At 41.1% G+C, this 20044-nt stretch overlaps 1 protein-coding gene across 1 annotated transcript in view; it reads right to left on the bottom strand.

Moving 5' to 3' along the window:
• CPA6 (carboxypeptidase A6) overlaps positions 1-15863 on the bottom strand; it is a 526142-nt gene extending 510279 nt beyond the window's left edge. The window contains exon 1 of the mRNA XM_006860036.1: positions 15579-15863. Coding sequence (XP_006860098.1) covers positions 15579-15694 — 116 coding nt within the window. The 5' untranslated portion in view covers positions 15695-15863. The remainder of the gene's footprint in view (positions 1-15578) is intronic.
• Between the last annotated feature and the right edge of the window lie 4181 nt (positions 15864-20044).

Raw genomic sequence — 20044 nt, 5'->3', positions numbered from 1 at the left:
CAACAGATTTCTGGTCTGCAGTCTTCTTTCTTCAATGATGTTGTTGTTATTGGTAAGCACTGCTGAGGCATTTCCAACTCATAGTGACCGTATGTAGGGTTTCCAAGGAGCACCTGGTGGGTTTGGACCACCGACCTTGCAGTTAGCAGTCTAGGACTTATTGGACTCCACATATCAAATGGAGTCCACATTTGGACTCCAGTGATAGCAGAGAGAATTTTCTTTTAAAAAAATCGTATCATATAATCTGCTTAAAATTCTTCATGAGCTCCTCCCCACCGCCATCAGATGGATTGGCAAAGTGGCAACATAATGGGCTGAATCTTGGCAACAATTGTAAGGTTGGCCCAGGACCTGGGAGTGTTTCATTCTGTTGTGCATAGGGTTGCTATGAGTCAGTACCGACTCGAGGGCACCTAACAACAACAACCCCCATCACCTCTGGGAGAAATAAAAATTCTGGTATGGGACATATGGTACTTTATTACCTTGCCTACCTCTTTACAGCCTTACCTTACCCCTCCTTACTCCCATCAACAGAAATACCCTTTATTTTTGCCATACTTAGTTGCTCAGATATCTTAACTTGATCAAGCTTCCTCATCTGTAGTTCTTTGAACATGTGTCTAAAATATTTTTCCTTTGTGACTGAGATTAAGGCCATTTCCTTTAAGTATTAGTTACTTAAAAGAAAAATGCAAAATACATTGCACACTGAATGATGCACTCAAATTTCTATTTGTCACTTAAGACTCGGGTCACTTCCAAGGATCCTTCCTTGAGCTCCTTTCCACCCTTCATTCTAAGTGGCCTTTCTCTGTTCTCACATAGCACCAGTGGGTCTCTGTGGCCACAGTGATGCCGAAGTTGGAATTGTTTGTTTACTTGCCTGTGTTACTCATTATGCTGTGCACATGGACTGCTCTTTCATCTCTGAAGTCCCAATCTTACACAGGGCCAGATACCCTACAGATATTTATAGAAATGAAATCAAATCCTCAATTATTAAACATTATTCAGCTAAGCCAAATCTCTTTCTTCCATCCCCAACAACTCTAGGGAGTAGAAAATGGTATCAGGATTTCTGGTCACACCAGAAATTGTTGTCAGCTTTAAGGAATGCTGTGGACTTAGCTGACCTGGGTTTTAGTCATAAGCTCCACTGCTTACTTCACAAAGCCCTTCACCTTTATAAAGCTGTGTTTCCTTATTGGTTAAATAAAGGAACTGAGTTATGATTTTCTTTCTTTGTCCCCTGCAGTTCTAATATTCTATAATCTAAAAATACCATTTGCAGTTTATACATTTTAAACAGTTTTAAGAGCAAATTTCTAAAAGTCCATTTGGAAGGATTGCTTTTTCAGGAGAACCAAGTGGAAGAGAAAATGAGTTAGTGATTGTTTGGTATCAGTATGATCACTAATAGAGATTGCTGGTTATCTTCCAATATATATTAACCAATCACTCAAAAAAGATAACATGTTTGGTAAAGACGAGGGTCAGAGAAAATGAGGGACTACCTCAGTGAGCTGGATTCACACAGTGGTCACAACAATGGATTCAAACACACCAAGGATCTGAAGATAATACAGGCTGGGGCAGTGTTTCATCCATTATACATAAGGTTGCCACAGATTGGAGCTGTCTCAATGACAATTATCAACAGCAAGCAAATGTCCTCCAAGATCTAGCTCAGCTTGCCAAACTATCACTTTGCTTTATCTATAAGCTCCCTTCTTACTTAATACCTCCCTTGGAACTAATTATCACACTAATGCTGGTCAGTGTGAAGTGACATTTGAATTTCCAGACTTTGCCCTTAAAGGAAAGTACTGTGACTGTCCTGTTCTGCTTTCCTGCTAGTTAGAGTGAAAAGAATGGGAGCCTCCACCTTGAGCCACATTTGAGGTTTGAATGTTGAATATGGCATCTTGGTATGGTGCTGTGGGTTAATAAGCCAGACTGCAAATCTGTTTGAACTGCAAGGTTGTTGGTTCAAGCTCAATAGCTGCTTCTCAGAAGCCCTAATACAGGGTCACTATGAGTCGGAACCAACTCGATGGCACTTAACAACAACAAACCAAACAAAAGGAGCCTGACTATCTCTTTGGCACCAGCAACCAACTCTATCTGTTTAGGATTTTTATATGAGAAAGAAAAATATTCTCATTTAAGCTATTGAGTTTGGGAATTCTTTGTTATAGTAAAACCAATAACAACAACAAGGCATTGACTTTGCAAGGGTATTCAACTGTGTGGATCATAACAAACTATGAAAAGCATTGTGAAGAATGAAAATTCAGAACATTTAATTGTGCTTATGCAGAACCAGTGTACAGACCAAGAAGCAGCTGTTCAAACAGAACAAGGGTATTCTGCATGGTTTAAACCCTGGAAAGGTGTGCACCATAGTTGTCTCCTTTCAGCATACTTATTCAATTTGTATGCTGAGCACACAATCTGAGAAACTGGGCTATGCTTGCTAAAAGTGATGAAGACACGTAACATTTATATATAAGATCAAATACTACAGCCTTCAGTATGTATTGCATATCAACAACAAAACTCCTCACTCCTGGAACAATAATCAACATCATTATAAATGGAGAAAGGATTGAATTTGTCAAATATTTCATTTTACTTGGATCCACAATCAACACCCTTGGAAACAACAGTCAGGAAATCAAATGACTTGTTGCTCTGGGCAAATCTTGTACAAAAGACCTCTTTTAAGTGTTAAGGAGCAAATATGTCACTCTGAGGATTAAAGTGCGCTTGACCTACACCTTGGTATTTTCACTTGCCTCTCCTGGTGTGGTGCTGTGGGTTAATGTGCTGGACTGGAAAGTCAGTTTGAACCACAAGGTTGGCCGGTGGTTCAAGCTCACCAACTGCTCTTTGGAAACCCTATACAGGGTCAGAACTGACTCAACAACACTTAAATAATTAACATACACATTTGAAAGCTGGACAATGAATAAGGAGGACCAGGCCAGTACTGATGTCTTTAAATTATGGCAAAGAATGTTATATGTATCATGGACTGCCAGAAAAATGAACACATGGTAGTGGAAGATGTGCAGCCAGATTGCTGTTTGGAAGTGTGGATGGTAGGACTTGGTGTCATGTAGCTTGGACATGCTGTCAGGAGAGACCAGTTCCTGGAGAAGGACATCATGCTTGACGAAGTATGGTGGCTGTGTGCCGTGGAGTCCGTTCCGACCCATAGCGACCCTGTACAGGGTTTCCGAGGCTGTAAATCTTTACGGGAGCAGAAAGCCTCATCTTTCTCCTACGGAACAGCTGGTAGTTTCGAACTGCTGACCTTGCAGTTCGCAGCCTGATTCGTAACTGCTACGCTACCAGAGCTCCTTCTTAACAACAATAGCATACAATTATACAGAGTATTGTTGTTGTTGTTGTATGCCGTGGAGTCGGTTCCAACTCATAGCAACCCTGTACAGAGTTTCCGAGGCTGTAAATCTTTACAGGAGCAGAAAGCCTCATCTTTCTTCCGCAGAACAACTGGTAGTTTCAAACTGCTGACCTTGAGGTTCGCAGCCTAATTCGTAACCACTAAGCTACCAGAGCTCCTTACAAGGAGTATAGGGTCAATGAAAAAGAAGAGCCTCAACAAGATGGCGTGGCACAATGGCTCCAACAATGAGCTCAACCACAGACAAGATTATGAGAATAGCACAGGACAAGACAGTGTTTCATTCTGTTACACTAGGACTGCTCTGAGACTGACCAGACTCAAAAGCACTTAACAAGCAATCTTTATGGAATCAGAATTCTACACCTTCCAAACCTCTGACCTTTCTGTTAGTGGCTGAGTACTTAACCACTGCACCACTAGGGCTAATTCTAGAGATAGATTGGGGAAGCATTTATTTAGCAAAGCAAATTATAATACAATGTTATCTACTGATTGATCACAATGAAAGTTCTTAGCATAAGCCACCAAAGATGTTTCATTTTCTATTCAATATTGCCATTTACCAAGGCAGAAATGCCTACTCAATAAAAGCAGTGAAGCTATGAGACATTAACATCCTTAGTCGTTCTTTCAGGAAGTAAACGTGATTATGCTTAATGGTACTACTCAGAAAGGATTCTGGCATCATAATATAAAAGACCCATTATGAGATTGGACTCCAAAAGAGAAAGTAGCCCAGAAGTATTTGAAATGCAAAGAACGTGCTGATCCCCACAGAGTATCCATCCATCAGTCAGTCATTGGTCAAAAAAGCAGAGACCCATGGCATTGCATCTTTTAACAAGCAAAGCAGGCAGGCAGGCCTTGATACACAGAACCTGCCCTGGGGACAAAAGCTTTTGGTACAATCAGCTTATAAACAACCAGCAATTATGAGTTATGCTTTAAGCTAGTGCATAAGGAAAACCAAAAATATTTTATCCCTAATCACAACAATAATAAGAGACAAAACCTAAGAGGAATTTGTTGTATTCGCCACACTGGAGAACTATTGTATTAGCCACACACTGACTTTTCTGAAATGATTCAAAACAGATCTTAGAACCCCACCATACATCCTTCATGGTTCTAATGTCTGGAATATACATGCACAGTGCTCATTTTATCCCATCATTCATGAGCTGAAATGACTCCTTGTTTGAGGCCCCAGATTATGAATGGAGTCTTGGTGTGGTGCTGTAGGATAAGGACTGAACTGCTAACCTCAAGATCAGCAGTTGAAACCCACCAGCCGCTCCTCAGAAAACCTATATAGGGTCACTATGAGTCAGAACCGAATCAGCGGCACTTAACAACAACAATGAGGAGCAGTAAAGATCGCAAACTACAAGATCGGTAGCTCAAGCTCAACTGCTCCTCCTTGGAAACCTTATACAGAGTCGCTGTTTGTCGGAACCAACTCAACGGTACTTAACAACAACAACAATAACATTATGAATGGGAACTGCATGATTTGTTTGTCAAAGACCTGGACACTGAAAGTCTGTGTCTCTCTGACCTAATTAGATTCAGGTTTCAGGGCCAAAGAAGAGTGAAATAGAAGGCATAGGAGGCTGATTATGGAAGCCTTGAGATCCAAGCAAAGGATTCTGGATTTGATATATTTGTCAATTATTGTTATTGTTAAATATCATCGAGTTGGTTCTGACTTAGAGTAACCCTGTATAGGGTTTCTGAGGAGCAGCTGGTGGATTTGAACTGCTGACTTTGTGGCTCAAACTGACCTTGTGGTCCAGTGCATTACCCTGCAGCACTACATTATTTTGGCAATAGGGAGCCATTTTAGCAATGTTGTTGTTGTTAAGTGCCGCTGAGTAAGTTCTGACCCATAGTGACCTTGCATAGGGTTTCCAGGAGCTGCTGGTGAGTTCAAACTGCTGACCTTGCATTGCAAACAGACCTTGTGGTCCAGTGCATTAACCTACAGTGCCACACCAGGACTCCAGCTTTGGCAATAGGGAGCTAAAAATAGGTGTCTATGCGAGGGAGAAACATGGTAAATGTCTTACTTCAGTTAAATTCAGTATAAGAACAGATCTTTTAGGAGAAATTACATTAACTCAAACAGAGATAAGGAAATCCTGATCGTGGCTGGCAGTTATCACAAGGGAAAAGAAAGGGGAAATGGGATACCTGTTAAAGGAATGGAAGGAACTAGAGATAAATTTGCTCTTTAGGAATGAATTTAGAGGATAGTTGAAGATGTGGAGTAAAACTCATTAAGCAAGCAACAAGAAAGAAGCTAAACTACAATTCACTATTCTAGCCAGGACCCTTCTCAGAATCAAATTACAGCAGAGCATTTAGACAGTCCCCAGAAAACTGGGACAGTCTCGAGAAGCCAGGAATATATGATCATCCTAGCTCAAACAAGCTCTAATTTCCAAAAGAGACAACAATTCTCAGATTTTCAAGTCCAGTTTGTATGTGCTTTAATCCCCAAGGTATTAAAAGACATCACCATTGGAAGATGAAATAATTAAAAACTGCTGTGAAGAGACAGAGTTGGACTAGCCAGGGAGGCTTGGTGAAAATTAAGGTCCTCTTCTGATCAATATGCCATTTTCCAATTTGTGGGTCTCATACTTACTAGATTTCAAGGCCCCAACTACTTACAAACAACAACTTACTTCCTTCAAGTCTTCTTCTCTGATCCAGAATCTCCACATCTGGTTTCCAGGGAAGGCTAGTGAATTTATAGACAAATAATGAGGGTGGGGATGGGTACAGCAATAGACCCTCACTAACAGAGCGCACCAGCTGGCTATGGGCTGTGTTGATGCAGATGGTGAACATCAGCCCTGCACACACCTACATACCTGTGGTCACAGAAGAGAAGACTGAGTCATTGGAGTACCTCCCTGAGGAAGAAAAGCGAAAAGGGGGAAACAGCAGACACAGGAAGTGTCTTCACTATATGCAGGGCTGGGCTTAGGAAGAAGTCTAAAGGGATAAGGACCCGTGATTCAAGTCTACAGAAGCATCCATTGTTGTTGTTTTTAAGTGCCTTTGAGTTGCTTCTGAGATATAGCAACTATGTATAGGGTTTCCAAGGAGGAGCAGGTGAGTTTGAGCTGCCAACCTTGTAGTGTGCCGTCTCTACTACTACTCGTTATTGATAAGTGCCGCCAACTTGGTTCTGCCTGATCGCAGTTCTGACCCTGTATAGATTTTCTGAGGAGCAGCTGGTGAGCTTGAACCACTGACCATACCATTCAAACTGACATTGCGGTCCTGATACATTAACTGGCAGTGCCACACTATGTTGTTGTTGTTAGGTGGCATCGAGTTGGTTCTGACTCATAGTGATCCTATCACAACAGAACGAAACACTGCCTAGTCCTGGACCAACCTCATAATTGTTGCCACGCTTGAGCCCATTGATGCTGCCACTTTGCCAATTCATCTCACTGGGGGTCTTCCTCTTTTTCTCTGTCCCCACACCTTACCAAACATGATATCCTTCTCCAGTGACTGGTTCCTTCTGACAATATGTCCAGAGTATGAGAGATGAAGTTTGGCCATCCTGGCTTTAAAGGAGCACTCTAGCTGAGCTTCATCCAACACAGATCTATGTTGTTTTGGCAGCCCATGGCATTTTCAATATCCTCCTCCAACACCTTAACACAAATGCATCAATTCTTCTACAGTCTTCCTTATTCACTGTCCAGCTTTCACATGCATATGAGGTTATTAAAAAATACCATGGCTTGAGTCAGGCTCTCCTTAGTCCTTAAACTGACATCTTTGTTATTCAATACTTTAAAAGATCTTGTGCAGCAGATTTGCCTAATGCAATACGTCATTTGATTCCTTGACTGCTGCTTCCATGAGTATTGATGGTTGATCTGAGCAAAATAAATTCTTTGACAACTTCAATCTTTTCTCCATTGATAAGAATGTTGTTTTTTAGTCCAGTGGTGAGGCTTTTTGTTTTCCTTTCATTAAGATGCAATCCATATTGAAGGCTGTAGTGTTTTGATCTTCATCAGTAAGTATTTTAAGTCATCTTCACTTTCAGCAAGCAAGGTTGTATCATCTGCACATTGCTGGTTGTTAATGAGTCTTCCTTTAATCTTGATGCCACGGTTTTCTTCATATAATCCAGCTTCTTGGATTATTTGCTCAGCATACAGGTTGAATAAGTATGGTGAAAAAATACAATCCTGTTGCACACCTTTCCTAATTTGAAACCATTCGGTGTTCCCTTGTTTTATTTGAACAATTGGCTCTTGGTCTATGTACAGATTCCTCATGAGCACAATGAAGTGTTCTGGAATACTCATATTTCGTAATGTTGTCCATAGCTTGTCGTGATCCACACAATTGAAAGCCTTTGTCTATTCAATAAAGTGTTACACCATAGTAGTCTGTTTATTCCATACAGCATCTTTGCATTGTATATTAATTTTATATGTGGGCCTGTTTTCTTGTAAATTGGGGGATGAGATCATTGTCTCTATTGGTCATCATACTTGGCAGATAGTGATCATTCCAGCAACACTTGTTGAGTGAATGAATGAATGAATGAATGAATGATTATGTGGCGCTGTATGATAAATACTGGACCACAAGGTCGGTTTGAACCACAAGGTTGGCAGTTCAAATTCACCAGCCACTGCTTGGAAGCCCTATATAGCATTACTATGAGCTGGAACTGACTCAGTTGGAAATCCTTGGAAGCGTTTTGTAGGGTTATTATGAACCAGCACTTATTTACAACTACAACTATTACACAGCCATTTTGTATCTCCTTTTAGCATTTTATGTAAGCTGTCCTTCTTCCATTTTCTATTCCTTACAGTCCCTGCCTGATTTTCCAATAATGATTTTCTATCAATGACTCATCATCACCTTAGAAAATGTGACCAAGATTAAATTTTATCTATATACATATAACCTACTCCCTTCTTTTACTGTTCTGAAATAAGTTCCCAATGTAAGATTAAATCTTCAATTGTCCTTTAAAGCAATTCTTTTCTATGCCTGCATTGGCAGCATAGTGAGAAATAAAGTGTGTTGGAGTCAGGCAGAGCTGGGTTAGAATCCCAAATATGTCATTACTGTAGGCAAGGGTTAGTTATCTCTGAACTGGGGTTACCCAGTCTGCACCTCAGTTATCTATCTGTACAGTAGGGATACCACATACTTCATAAGATTATTGGGAGCATTATTCATCTTTCTATAGATACTTTTATTAAGTATGGGAGCTGGTGGCTTCATATGATAAGTACTAAACTGGGAACTACAAGGTCCGTGTTGGAGTCCGCTGACTGCTCCATGGAAGAAAGATGAGGCTTTCTGGTCCTTCAAAGATATAAAGCCTTGGGAACCCTATACAGGGTCACTATGAGTTGGGGCCAACTCCATGGCACTTAATTAACAACAACAATAAGTATTGATATGTACTAGCTATTATAACACCCAAAATGCTTTCTATGGGCTAAGAACCATGATGTTGCATTTAATCCTCATAGCTAACTACTACTATTTCCTTTGTCCAAGGTAAGTAAACTAATGTGGAGCTCAGAGAGGTTAAGGAACTTGCCCAAAGTAATAGAACTAGTAGATCTGGAAAAGCAGATATTGAAATCCAGGCAGCTGAATATCAGGATTTATAAACATTATGCTACGTTACTTGGTATGAAGAAGGTACTGAATTAGTTATTCTCAATAAAGCATAAACATTTTTTTGAATTGCCATCAAGTTGGTTATGATTAATAATAATCTCATTTATTTTAGAACAGATTCCTTTTAGGATTGTTTTTGTTGTTAAGATTCTACTCCATAGAATCTTCAATGGCTATGATCTTTCAGAAGTAGATAAGCTAAAACAAAACAATTGTCATCAAGTCCATTATGACTCATAGTGAGCCTGTACCACATTTCCAAAGCTGTAAATTTTTATGGGAGCAGAAAGCCTCATCTGTTTTCCAGGCAGTGGCTGTAGCGTTTGAACTGCCAAACCTGTAGTTAGTTGTCCAATGCTTATCCTACATTGCCACCATGGCTCCTTCAGGAGTAGATTGCCAGACCTTTGTTCAGACCATAAACTACAGCCACTTTAATTCTTTAGCATGCCCAGAATTTATTGCTTTGTCTTAATTCTCTCTTTTCCATCACTAAAAAGTCTACCCTTTGTTGTTGTTAGGTGAGGTTGAGTCGATTCTGACTCATAGCGACCCCACACACAACACAATGAAACACTGCCTGGTCCTGCGCCATCTTCACAACTGTTTGAGTCCATTGCTACTGTGTTAATCTATCCCTTTGGGGATCTTCCTCTTTTTTGATGATCCTCTACTTTACCAAGCATAATGGCCTTCTCCAGAGATGGGTTCCTCTTAACAACGTGTCTGAAATATGAGAGACAAAGTCTACCCTCATGTCAAGAAATTATCACATAATTTCATGTATGCAGAAGGTCCTTATTTGCCCCCCCTCAGATATCACAGCATACTAAATAAATCAGTTTGCTTCCAAGAATACAAGGTTAGATGGGAAAAGGAAAAAACGCAGTGATGTTTGCCTGAGTTGATGTAAGCCTCACTTACTGACTTGCATTTGTTTAGCAATGAAATGTTTTATGTGCATTTGCAACCTTTGAAGAGCATCAAAATTTTTATCTGAAGTCCAGTTATTTTTATATTTTTTTTTTCTTAATTCCTTGCCTGTGTATTTCTAAAGCTTATTTATATGTGTGTAATTTAATATCACTATCCTAAAAGGGGAGTCCTGGTGTGGCGCCATGGGTTAATATGCCAGCCTGCAAAGCTGTTTGAACTGTAAGGTCGGCAGTTCAAGCTCACCAGCTGCTCCTTGGAAACCCTATACAGGGTCGCTATGGGTTGGAATCGACTCGACAGCATTTCACAACAACAACAACAATCCTAAAAGGAGTCTTGGTGTGGCGATGTGGGATAATGTGCTGGACTGCAAAGTCAGTTTGAACTGCAAGGTCGGCAGTTCAAGCTTACCAGCTGCTCCTTGGAAATCTTTTACAGGGTGGCTATGGGTCAGAAGTGACTCGACAGCACTTACCACAACATCTAAAACGGTACTGGCTTTTACCATCAGATTTTTCTTATAGTCTCTATGCAATTTCTTTTCTCTATGACATGTTATTATTTTTTGTGTGGTGAAATATATAAAACAAAACTTTTGCCATTTCAACCATATTTATGTCACAGTCCATCAACATTAATTATATTCATTATGTGTAACTAGAACCACTCTTCATTCTCAATTTTTTTCATCACTCTTAAGAGAAAGTCAGTACCCCTTAAGCAGTAACTTTCCTTTGCCCCCTCCCACCTTCCCCTTCTAGTTTTAAGTGCTGTCCGGTCAGTTCCTACTCACAGTAACCCCGTACAGGCTTTCCAACCAGCGGCTGGTGGGTTTGAATGGCCGATGTTGTGGTTCAAAGTCCAATGCTTATCCTACATAGCCACACCAGGAATTCTCCTTTTCCGGATATTGCCATTCTATTCTTAGTTGTTGTTATTGTTATGTGCCATGGAGTCGGTTCCGACTCATAGCGACCCTGCACAGGGTTTCCGAGGCTGTAAATCTTTATGGGAGCAGAAAGCCTCATCTTTCTCCCAAAGAACAGCTGGTAGTTTTTAGTAGTAGGTGCTTAGTAAATTTAACATTTTTAAAGCATCTACTAGGGAGTGGGATGATAAACATTGGACTGTGAACTACAAAGTCTGAGATTTGAGCCAGCCAGCTGCTCTGAAGAAGAAACATGAGGCTTTTTACTCCTACAAAGATTTCAAAAAAAACCCACAACCCTATATAAGGTTGGAACTGACTTGAGCGCACTTAACAGCAAAAACAAAGCCTAAACTAAGCAGTTGCTAGTAGATCTACAACTGTTGATTGTTATTTATTATACGATTACATAGGCGTCCTGGTGTGGTGCTGTGGGTTACTGTGCTAGACTGCAAAGTCAGTTTGAACCAAAAGGTAGACGGTTCAAGCTCACCAACTGCTCCTCGGACATACAATTGTATGGACTCCTGGCGTGGCACTGTAGGATAAGCACTGAACTGTGAACCACCAGTTCAGTACTTCAAACCCACCAGCTGCTCCTTGGAAACCCTGTACAGGATCTCTATGACTCGCAATTGACTTGATGGCACTTAACAACAAGTAAATAGAGTCCTGATGTGGCACACTAAACCCAAAGGTTGGTTTGAACTGCAAGGTCAGTGGTTTAAATCTGCTAATGGCTCCTTGGAAACCCTATACAGGGTTGCTATGAGTTGGAACTGACTTAACAGCAGTAAACAACAACAACAACAACACACATTATATGGAGCCCTCATGTGGCTCTGTAAGATAAGCACTGGTAACCGAAAGGTCTGCAGTTCAAACCCACCGGCAGTTCCTTGGAAGTCCTATACAGGGCTGCTATGAGTCAGAACTGACTTGAAGACACTTAACAACAATTGTTGTTGTTGTTAAGTACCGTGGAGTTGGTTCCGACTCATAGTGACCCTGCATAGGGTCATCTTTCTCCCACGGAACTGCTGGTAGTTTCGAACTGCCAACCTTGAGGTTAGCAGCCCAATTCATAACCACCACGCTACCAGAGCTCCTTCTTAACAACAATAGCATACAATTATACGGAGTCCTGTTTGGTCCTATAGGATAAGCACTTCATTATTAACTGCAAAGTCAGCAGTTCAAATCCACCAGTGCGCTTGGAAACCCTATGCAGGGCTGCTATGAGTCAGAACTTACTTGATGGCACTTTTAACAACAATAATACAACTATACAGGGAGGCTTAGTAGCATAGTGGGTTTTAGTTGGGCTGCTAACCACAAGATCAATAGTTCAAATCCACTAGCCGCTACACTGGAAAAAGGTGACGGTTTATACTCCCGTAAAGATTTCTGTAATGATTAGAAACAAGGTAGCTAAGAGTCAAAGCTCACTCAGTGGCACATAACCACCGCCACACAACTTATACATAAAGAGACTTAGTCTTATTGAAGGCTCTCAAGAAGCACGCTGGTTTTCCCTGAGTGTTCTGTTCTGTTTTCATTCATACTCAAAGTTCTACAAATGATAATCACATATTAGTAGACTGAACCAGCACCTTCAAAAATATTTTTACAAAAATGCAAGAAGTAGGTCCGCTCTGTCATTGTTAATAACAAAACTCAAACAAATTACTTAAGGGGTAAAAATGTGATGGTTTAAAATGATAACTTTGAATGGGCAAAGCTAGCTAAACATTGCTGAATACTATTCTAACATGTCTTTCCATCAGGTTTTGGCTGGTTGAAGAGCTAGGTTTACAGAAAGTAGTTCTTAAGTAAATAAAGCAAAATACTGCCAGCCTTGAACAAGCATTTCTGTATTTTTTAATGAGAGAATGACAAATATCTAATAATGACAAATTAAAATACCCAATTTTGACAGTGAGTTTGTTCAGAAATGTCTGGTTTTAAAGGAGTTCTAGGTTTTTATTAGAGTCATGGTGTGGTGCTATGGGTTAATGTGCTGGACTGCAAAGTTGGTTTGAACCAAAAGGTCGACGGTTCAAGCTCACCAGCTGCTCCTAGGAAACCCTATACAGGGTTGCTATCGGTCAGAGCTGATCGGCAGCACTTAACAGGCTTTTTTGGAGTCCTGGTGTGGTGCTATGGGATAATGCACTGGACCACAAAGTCAATTTGAACTGCAAGGTTGGTGGTTCAAATTCACCAGACGCTCCTCAGAAACCCTATAGAGCATTACTATGAGTTGGAACCAACTTGACGGCATTTACCAACAACTATAACAGACTTTTATTAGACTCCTGGTGTGGCACTGTAGGATCAGCACTGGGTTGCAAACTGCAAGGTCGACAGTTTAAACTCACAAGCCTCTCTCAGAAACCCTATAAAGGGCCGCTATGAGTTGATTATACAAGCAACAACAGGCCTTTAGAGTGATGAACAGTTAAGGCTTCCATTTCCAGCTTGTCCTTGCTTCATCTTAGTTTTCCTTCTTCTTCTTCTTCTAACTTTCAGACATCTGGTAAATTTGCACAATTGGGATTAATTTATTATGTTTCAGCCAAAGAGGAAATGCCTAGTATTGCCCTTCCTTCACAAGGGTTCCAATCAACCTCACTGCCTTCAAGTTGATTCTGACTGGTAGAGACCCTATAGAACAGAGTAGAACTGCCCTGTAGGGCTTCTAAGGTTGTAAATGTTCAGCGAAGTAGACTGCTACCTCTTTCTCTCTATGGAGTGACTGGTGAGTTTGAACCACTGACCTTTGAGTTAACAGATGAGCACCTTACTCACTGTATCACTAGGGTTCTCTAGAGAGGTTCCAGTAGTTGCAAATTCTATAAGAAAAAAGTGGCACCATGGGACTCATTTCATCTGCTAAGTGATGCTTAGAAAATGGCTCACATCTGCTCAGCTGAAGCACGCCTGGCAATTGATAATCAAAGAGCACCATACACAGAAATAATTATAGGTGGGCAGCAGCTGAATGGAGGTGTGATGTCCTATGTCAAAGGGAAGCATCTCAATCTGTAAACACGTTTACCATGAAACCCAGCATCAGACAAGAGAGTGAGAATAACCTCTTCAACAACCAGTTCATCATCAGTCATTTAACACTGGCTTCTTGACCAAAATCTCAGGAAGGTGGCAAATCACCTTGTGTGTCTATGGCCAAGAGCAGCCCTGACACTAACCTCATTCGGTTTCTCTTGGAAACACCAGGGTGAAGACATTTGGCATCTTTTTATTCAATCACAACTCTACTCCATCCTTGTTGTTATTGTTAAGTACTGTCAAGTGGGTTCCAACTCATAGAGTCCCCATATAGGGTTTCCAAGGCTCAACTGATAGCTTTAAACCACCTATGCCCCCTAAAACTGAACAAATGCTTTTCAGTTTTTTTCTGGAGGCACAACATGGAAGGGGATTCTAAAGATAGTACCCATATTCACTAGCAGAGAAAGAAAAAGACCATTTTCTGTGCCAGGGGCACATTTATCAATTATTCTCTACCCTATTTTTTAGAAAGAACAACCTCATCTTAAGGTACTGGGAATAGCCAGATCAATATGAAAGTTTTGCTCAACTGAAATTGTTGAATGATGGGAGGCCATTTACAAAGATTTAAGATGCTAGGTATCATCTTCTGTGCAAAGGAATTGAACTAGAGGAACAATTTAAGGTTTTTGCAGATCTAAAATGCAGACCCATCGAGATTCATCATTTCCAGATTCTAATAGTGACCCCCTGCAAATTCCAGTAAAGTACATGCTGTCTATACCCCAGCAAACCTTCTGGATAATAAGAATGTGCAGAGTAACTCACTGCCTTATACTTGGCCCTGAGCTTTCTACTAAAGGCACAAAAAACACATGCAACTTACATGGGGAAAAAAATGAATTGTGTTTCCCCTTTAGAAAAAAAAAAAAGCACAATTTTACAGTTGGCTATTTGTTTTCTGCTTATTTTGAGCTGAGTCATTTGCATTTCTCAGATCTGAAAATCTAATAGCTACTCTGCAGACAAACAAGCATTTTTAAGCACATACATACACACACACACACGCACACACACAGGCATGTATGTGCACACATATACAGTCCTTAAATGAATCACTAGTGGATTTCAACCCATTGCTGTTGCATGCAATTCTAAAGGAAAAGATTTCATTTTCAGGTCATTTTAATGAAATTTGCACACTTGTTCCATTTCTTTTATATCATTCAACATATCCTTCATACTCCTGATCTCCAAGTCAAATTCTGAAAACACCAACCACAGCAACTCCAAAGACAGAATCCCATTCAACTTTGGATCCACAGCTGAGGTTGACACACTATAATATAAAAAGTATATAAAGCCAGACTTGCACGCACTGCATATCCTTGGTGAGCTAACCCAAAGAACCGGAGCAAGACTGCATGTAAATTTCATTGAAGTGACCAGGACAGTGTCCAATATTTTAAGCAGAGACCACAAGTCAGAAAAAGTGAGGCACATTCAGAAGCAAACCAGTGCTTGCTCTCCAAACAAAAGTCAGCAGATCTTGAAGGTCCTTCTACTTACCCTGCATAGCGGTTGTTGTAAAGGTGGCTGTGCCCTGGCTGCAGAATCTTCATAAAGAGCAAGCACAGAGGCAGGAAGGCAGCTGTCCTGCTTCTGGACTTTCCAAGCAACTTCATGACTGTTTCAGTGAGAGGCGTTGAAAGTCACTACAGCAGACATCCAGGGCTGGACTGGTTAACAGCACCCCTACACAGGCTCTCACAAGTTCTCTTGGAGTGGACTGGGAAGTGAGCAAGATGTGACACTTCTCTCTAGTTAAAAAAAAAAAAAAAAAGTTTAGGCAGCACAGCCCACACAGCCCAACTTAGGCAGGCAGCAACGGAGCCTGAGATTTCCTCAGTTCTCTGGAAGGGGCTGGGCCTCCCCTGTGCTGACTCACAGCAGGGGTTTCACTGGGTGCTGCTTGCTTGGGGGAACTCCCCTCTGTTTCTGCTTTGTTTGTATTTCCATTGCAGGCCTGTTAACTTTCTTTTTTTTCCCAAACATTTCTCCCTCTGCTACCTACAGCATGAGGACCAGTCCTAACTAACAGTGAACGATTACTCTGAGGATGAGTTAAACATGCAGGCAGAGAACAATTCTGACTTAATGATTTGATCTCCAACAGTGGATTTCTACATAGCTCCATGTGTCAAAATACACAGTTGTTAGGTTTGGTGGGGTAGGGGAGGGGTGTAAATTGAGCACCTTGATCCCTAGAAGAGGCCTTACTATTGATGTACCCACGCAGCAGTGGTTCTGTGGTCTTCAGAGAGCCCTTCCAATGCATCTGCATTAGCTGCAATCAGACCTGCTGCTTTTATTAGAAGATGTGAGGCCTGCCACTGCTTTTCCACGTTGGATGCACATTTAGAATCAAATAGGGAGTCCAGGCTTTTGCATCAGAACACTTATGGGTGGGGCACAGGGTTGAGTAACTTAAAAAAGGTCCTGAGTTGATTCCAGTGATCAAGACAAGGTTGAGAACCACTATGCCAGTGTGGAGCATGCTTCTTCAAATTGAATGGAGGTCTTATTATAATACAGATTCTGAGGCAGTAGTCAGGGGCCTAGGGCCTGAGATTCTGCATTCCTGACTAGCTTCCTGGTGATGCGGACATTACTGGTCCTTGAGCCACATTTTGAGCAGTTGTTGAGTACCATAAGGCAGTTCTGCTCATAGCGACCTTGTGTAGATTTACTGAGGTGGAAAATCTCTACAGGAGCAGAAAGCCTCATCTTTCTTCCATGAAGTAGCTGGTGGATTTGAACCACCAACAATGATTCAGTTAACAGCACACTGCATAACCCACCATAACACCAGAGGTCCTCACTTTGAGTTGTTGTTGTTAAGTGCCATTGAGTTGGTACCAACTGATAGAGACCCCATATAGGGTTTCCAAGGAGCATCTGGTGAGTTTGAACTGCCGACCTTGTGGTTTAAACTGACCTTGTGGTCCAGTGCTTATTCCACAGGGTCACACCAGGTCTCCTCAGATTGTTGTTGTTAAAGCTGCTGAGTCAGTTCTCACTCATAGCGACCCTATGTAGTATTTCTGAGGAGTAACTGTTGGGTTTGAACCACTGACCTTATGGTTCAAGCCAACCTTTCAGTCCAATGCTTTATCCTACAGCACCAGACTTTATTTTGGAATGATGTGTCTCTCTCTCTACAAAATGGTGTGAAGGAGAGGGGAGAACCCTGGAGCAAACCATTTCCTTCTCCCTTTTTCCAGGAAAGTGATGAATAAGGTTTTTTCCTTACGTTTGGTTCTTGTTTGTTTGTTTTGCTTCCACTTGCTTATAACCAAATACACTAGGAAACCCATTTTTTGAGGTGTCCTTTGCTCCATTAAATGAAAATAGAGCTATTGAGGCTACTTCCTGTAATCCCCTCCCACATCCTGACCATACTCTGAAAAAGAGAGCAAGCCAATGTCTCTTCTATCAGGCTCATTCACATAATTTTCAAATATCAAAAAAAATAAACCTTGGTCAACAACTTCTAAACCCTCTAGTAGAACAGCCAGAGCACCTGTTAGATTGGAAACAGCCAGATTAGTCCCCCTTTTTTCCTACCTGGCAAACTCATACTCAGATTCCTGACAAGGCAGAAATGATAGTCATGTGAAATGATTTTCTGTGAAGTTTTTCTGGATCTTCTGTAGGGTTACTTTAGTTGATCTATTCTCTATGTCCCCTGCCAACATTTGGTATGATCTTTGCTGTAGACAATATTGTTGTTTTTGTCAAGTCAGCTTCCAACTGTTGGCTACCCCACACTCAACAGAATAAAACACTGCCTACTCTTTCGTCATCCTTTATGACAGGTGGTGGTCCATAGGTTTTCACTGGTTGATTTTCAGAAGTGAATCTCGAAGCTTCTTTGTCTAGTCCAATTTAATCTGGAAGCTCTGTTGAAATTTGTTCAGTACCTATAGCAACATGAAAACCGCCAATGCTAGATGTACGGTGGCCGTACATAAGGTACATTGGAATCCAGGTTCCTGCATGTTGTTGTTGTTGTTGTTAAGTGCTGTCGAGTCGGTTCTGACCCATAGCAACCTTATATAGGGTTTCCGAGGAGCGGCTGGTGAGCTTGAACCACCAACCTTGCAGTTCAAATGGCTTTGCAGTTTGGCGCATTAACCCGCAGTGCCACACCACAGGAAGTGAAAATTCCACCACCGCTTTAGGATCAGCACTAATGGTTAACCACAAAATTAGTGATATAAACCCACTAGTTGCTTCTTGAAAACCCTATACAGGGTCACTATGAGTTGGAACTGACTCCATGGCACTAAACAACAACAGTAGCTACCACAGTCTCACTGAAGGACATACCATATTGAATTTAAGTATTGGTCCAGTTTCTTCACAAGACTTTCTTCTTGAATGTAGGATTGGGTTCTTTTCACCTTATTTCCCCTGCAGGAAATCCAATGTTCATTGAATGGTTGACCAGCAAAGTTTCTCATTGATGATAAACCTGGGAAAGGATTCACTTGGATATGCAGATAGAGAAGAGAGCACCAGGGAAGCAAAAAATACTACAGAAGCTCTTAGAAGTGACAGTTCCCAAGCCCCCACCTCACCCCCACCCCCACCGCCACCCTATACACACACTAACTGGTTAGGGCTCCTGTGTTTGTTTCTTTGTCTCTGCTGTTGTTTCTGTCCTTCCAGTTCCAGACTTGATGGCCTAATGCTTTGGGGCCTTTGTAAACTGAAGCCTGCTCTGCAAGTCTCACAGAGATGCTTCCTGGGGCCTTTTGAGGAGTACAGGAAAGCCTATAGGACAGTCAGTGAACTGTTGAAATAAGAGGTTATTGTGTAAATAAAACACTTCATCTCTTTGCATTTCATTTTGTCAGAGCAATGAATAAATCTGTCATATTATATCACAACATTAAACTAGGAATGTTCAGTCTCTGACTGGGAATTAAGCTCATTCTCAAATCATTTTGGAAGGATTGGATCTAGTGAGCATAGTCAACAAAGGTCTTCAAACTCTGAGATGAAGGTAATAACTTCCTGGGCCATCAGAAATGAAGAGACACTGAAAACATCCTATAACTTGCCTAAAAAAAAAAATCAGATCAAAGAGAAGTTCTCAAATAATAGCAGTCATTCCTAGCAAATCTTATTCTGCTTTTCTAAGGACCAGGTTATCTGATCAAGATTCTCTTGTAAAAGATAAGCACCCATAAAATGAGTGATAAATGGACTCCATTTAGCCAGTGGGAGGAGAAGAGAACAGTTTTACAGATGGGTTCAGGGATAAAAGTTCCATTTTTAAGGCACTGAGAGTGGGTGAATTATTAAACCAGTTAGGGATTAGGGATGAGAAGATGAGAAATTCTACTTGTTGACTATGCCTTCATCATATTTCAGTGCAAGAGTGAACTTCCATGTTACCATGCAGAGAAAAAAAGGAAACTACACTGAGAAAGCAAAATTCTTGAATTGGGCTCACTGGTGATGATTAAGCCGGTAGCACGTTGAGTTAGGCATTGGGCTGCTAACTGCAAGGTCAGTAGTTCAAAACCACCAGCTGCTCCAAGGGAGAAACAGGAGGCTATCTGTTCCCATAAAGATTTGCAGTCTCGGAAGCCCTGGATAGGGTCACTGTGAGTCAGATTCAACATGATAGCAGTGGGTTTGCATTTTTGGTTGATGATTAAATAATTATTAATGTTCTTCCCATATCAGAAATTCTACAATATTTCAAGTTGTTGCTGAGTGCCTTTGAGTTGGTTCTGACTGAATAAAGTTTCCTAGGTGTGAGTGGTGAGTGTGAACCTCTGACCTTGCAGTTCAAACTGACCTTTTTGTTGAGTGCATTATCCTGCAGTACCACACCAGGAAGATGTGGTTAGGCTTTGCCATACAGGCAACCCTCTCATTGTGGTTAGTTTTGTGTTTATCCCTCAATGACTTATTAAAACATATACCCACTCCTCTTGCATACTATATCTCTTTAATGG

This window comes from Chrysochloris asiatica, unplaced genomic scaffold (assembly GCF_000296735.1).
Source record: "Chrysochloris asiatica unplaced genomic scaffold, ChrAsi1.0 scaffold00036, whole genome shotgun sequence".
NCBI classification, from domain to species: domain Eukaryota; kingdom Metazoa; phylum Chordata; class Mammalia; order Afrosoricida; family Chrysochloridae; genus Chrysochloris; species Chrysochloris asiatica.
The sequence above is the reverse complement of the archived record's forward strand: the minus strand, read 5'-3'. Positions and strand labels throughout refer to the sequence as shown.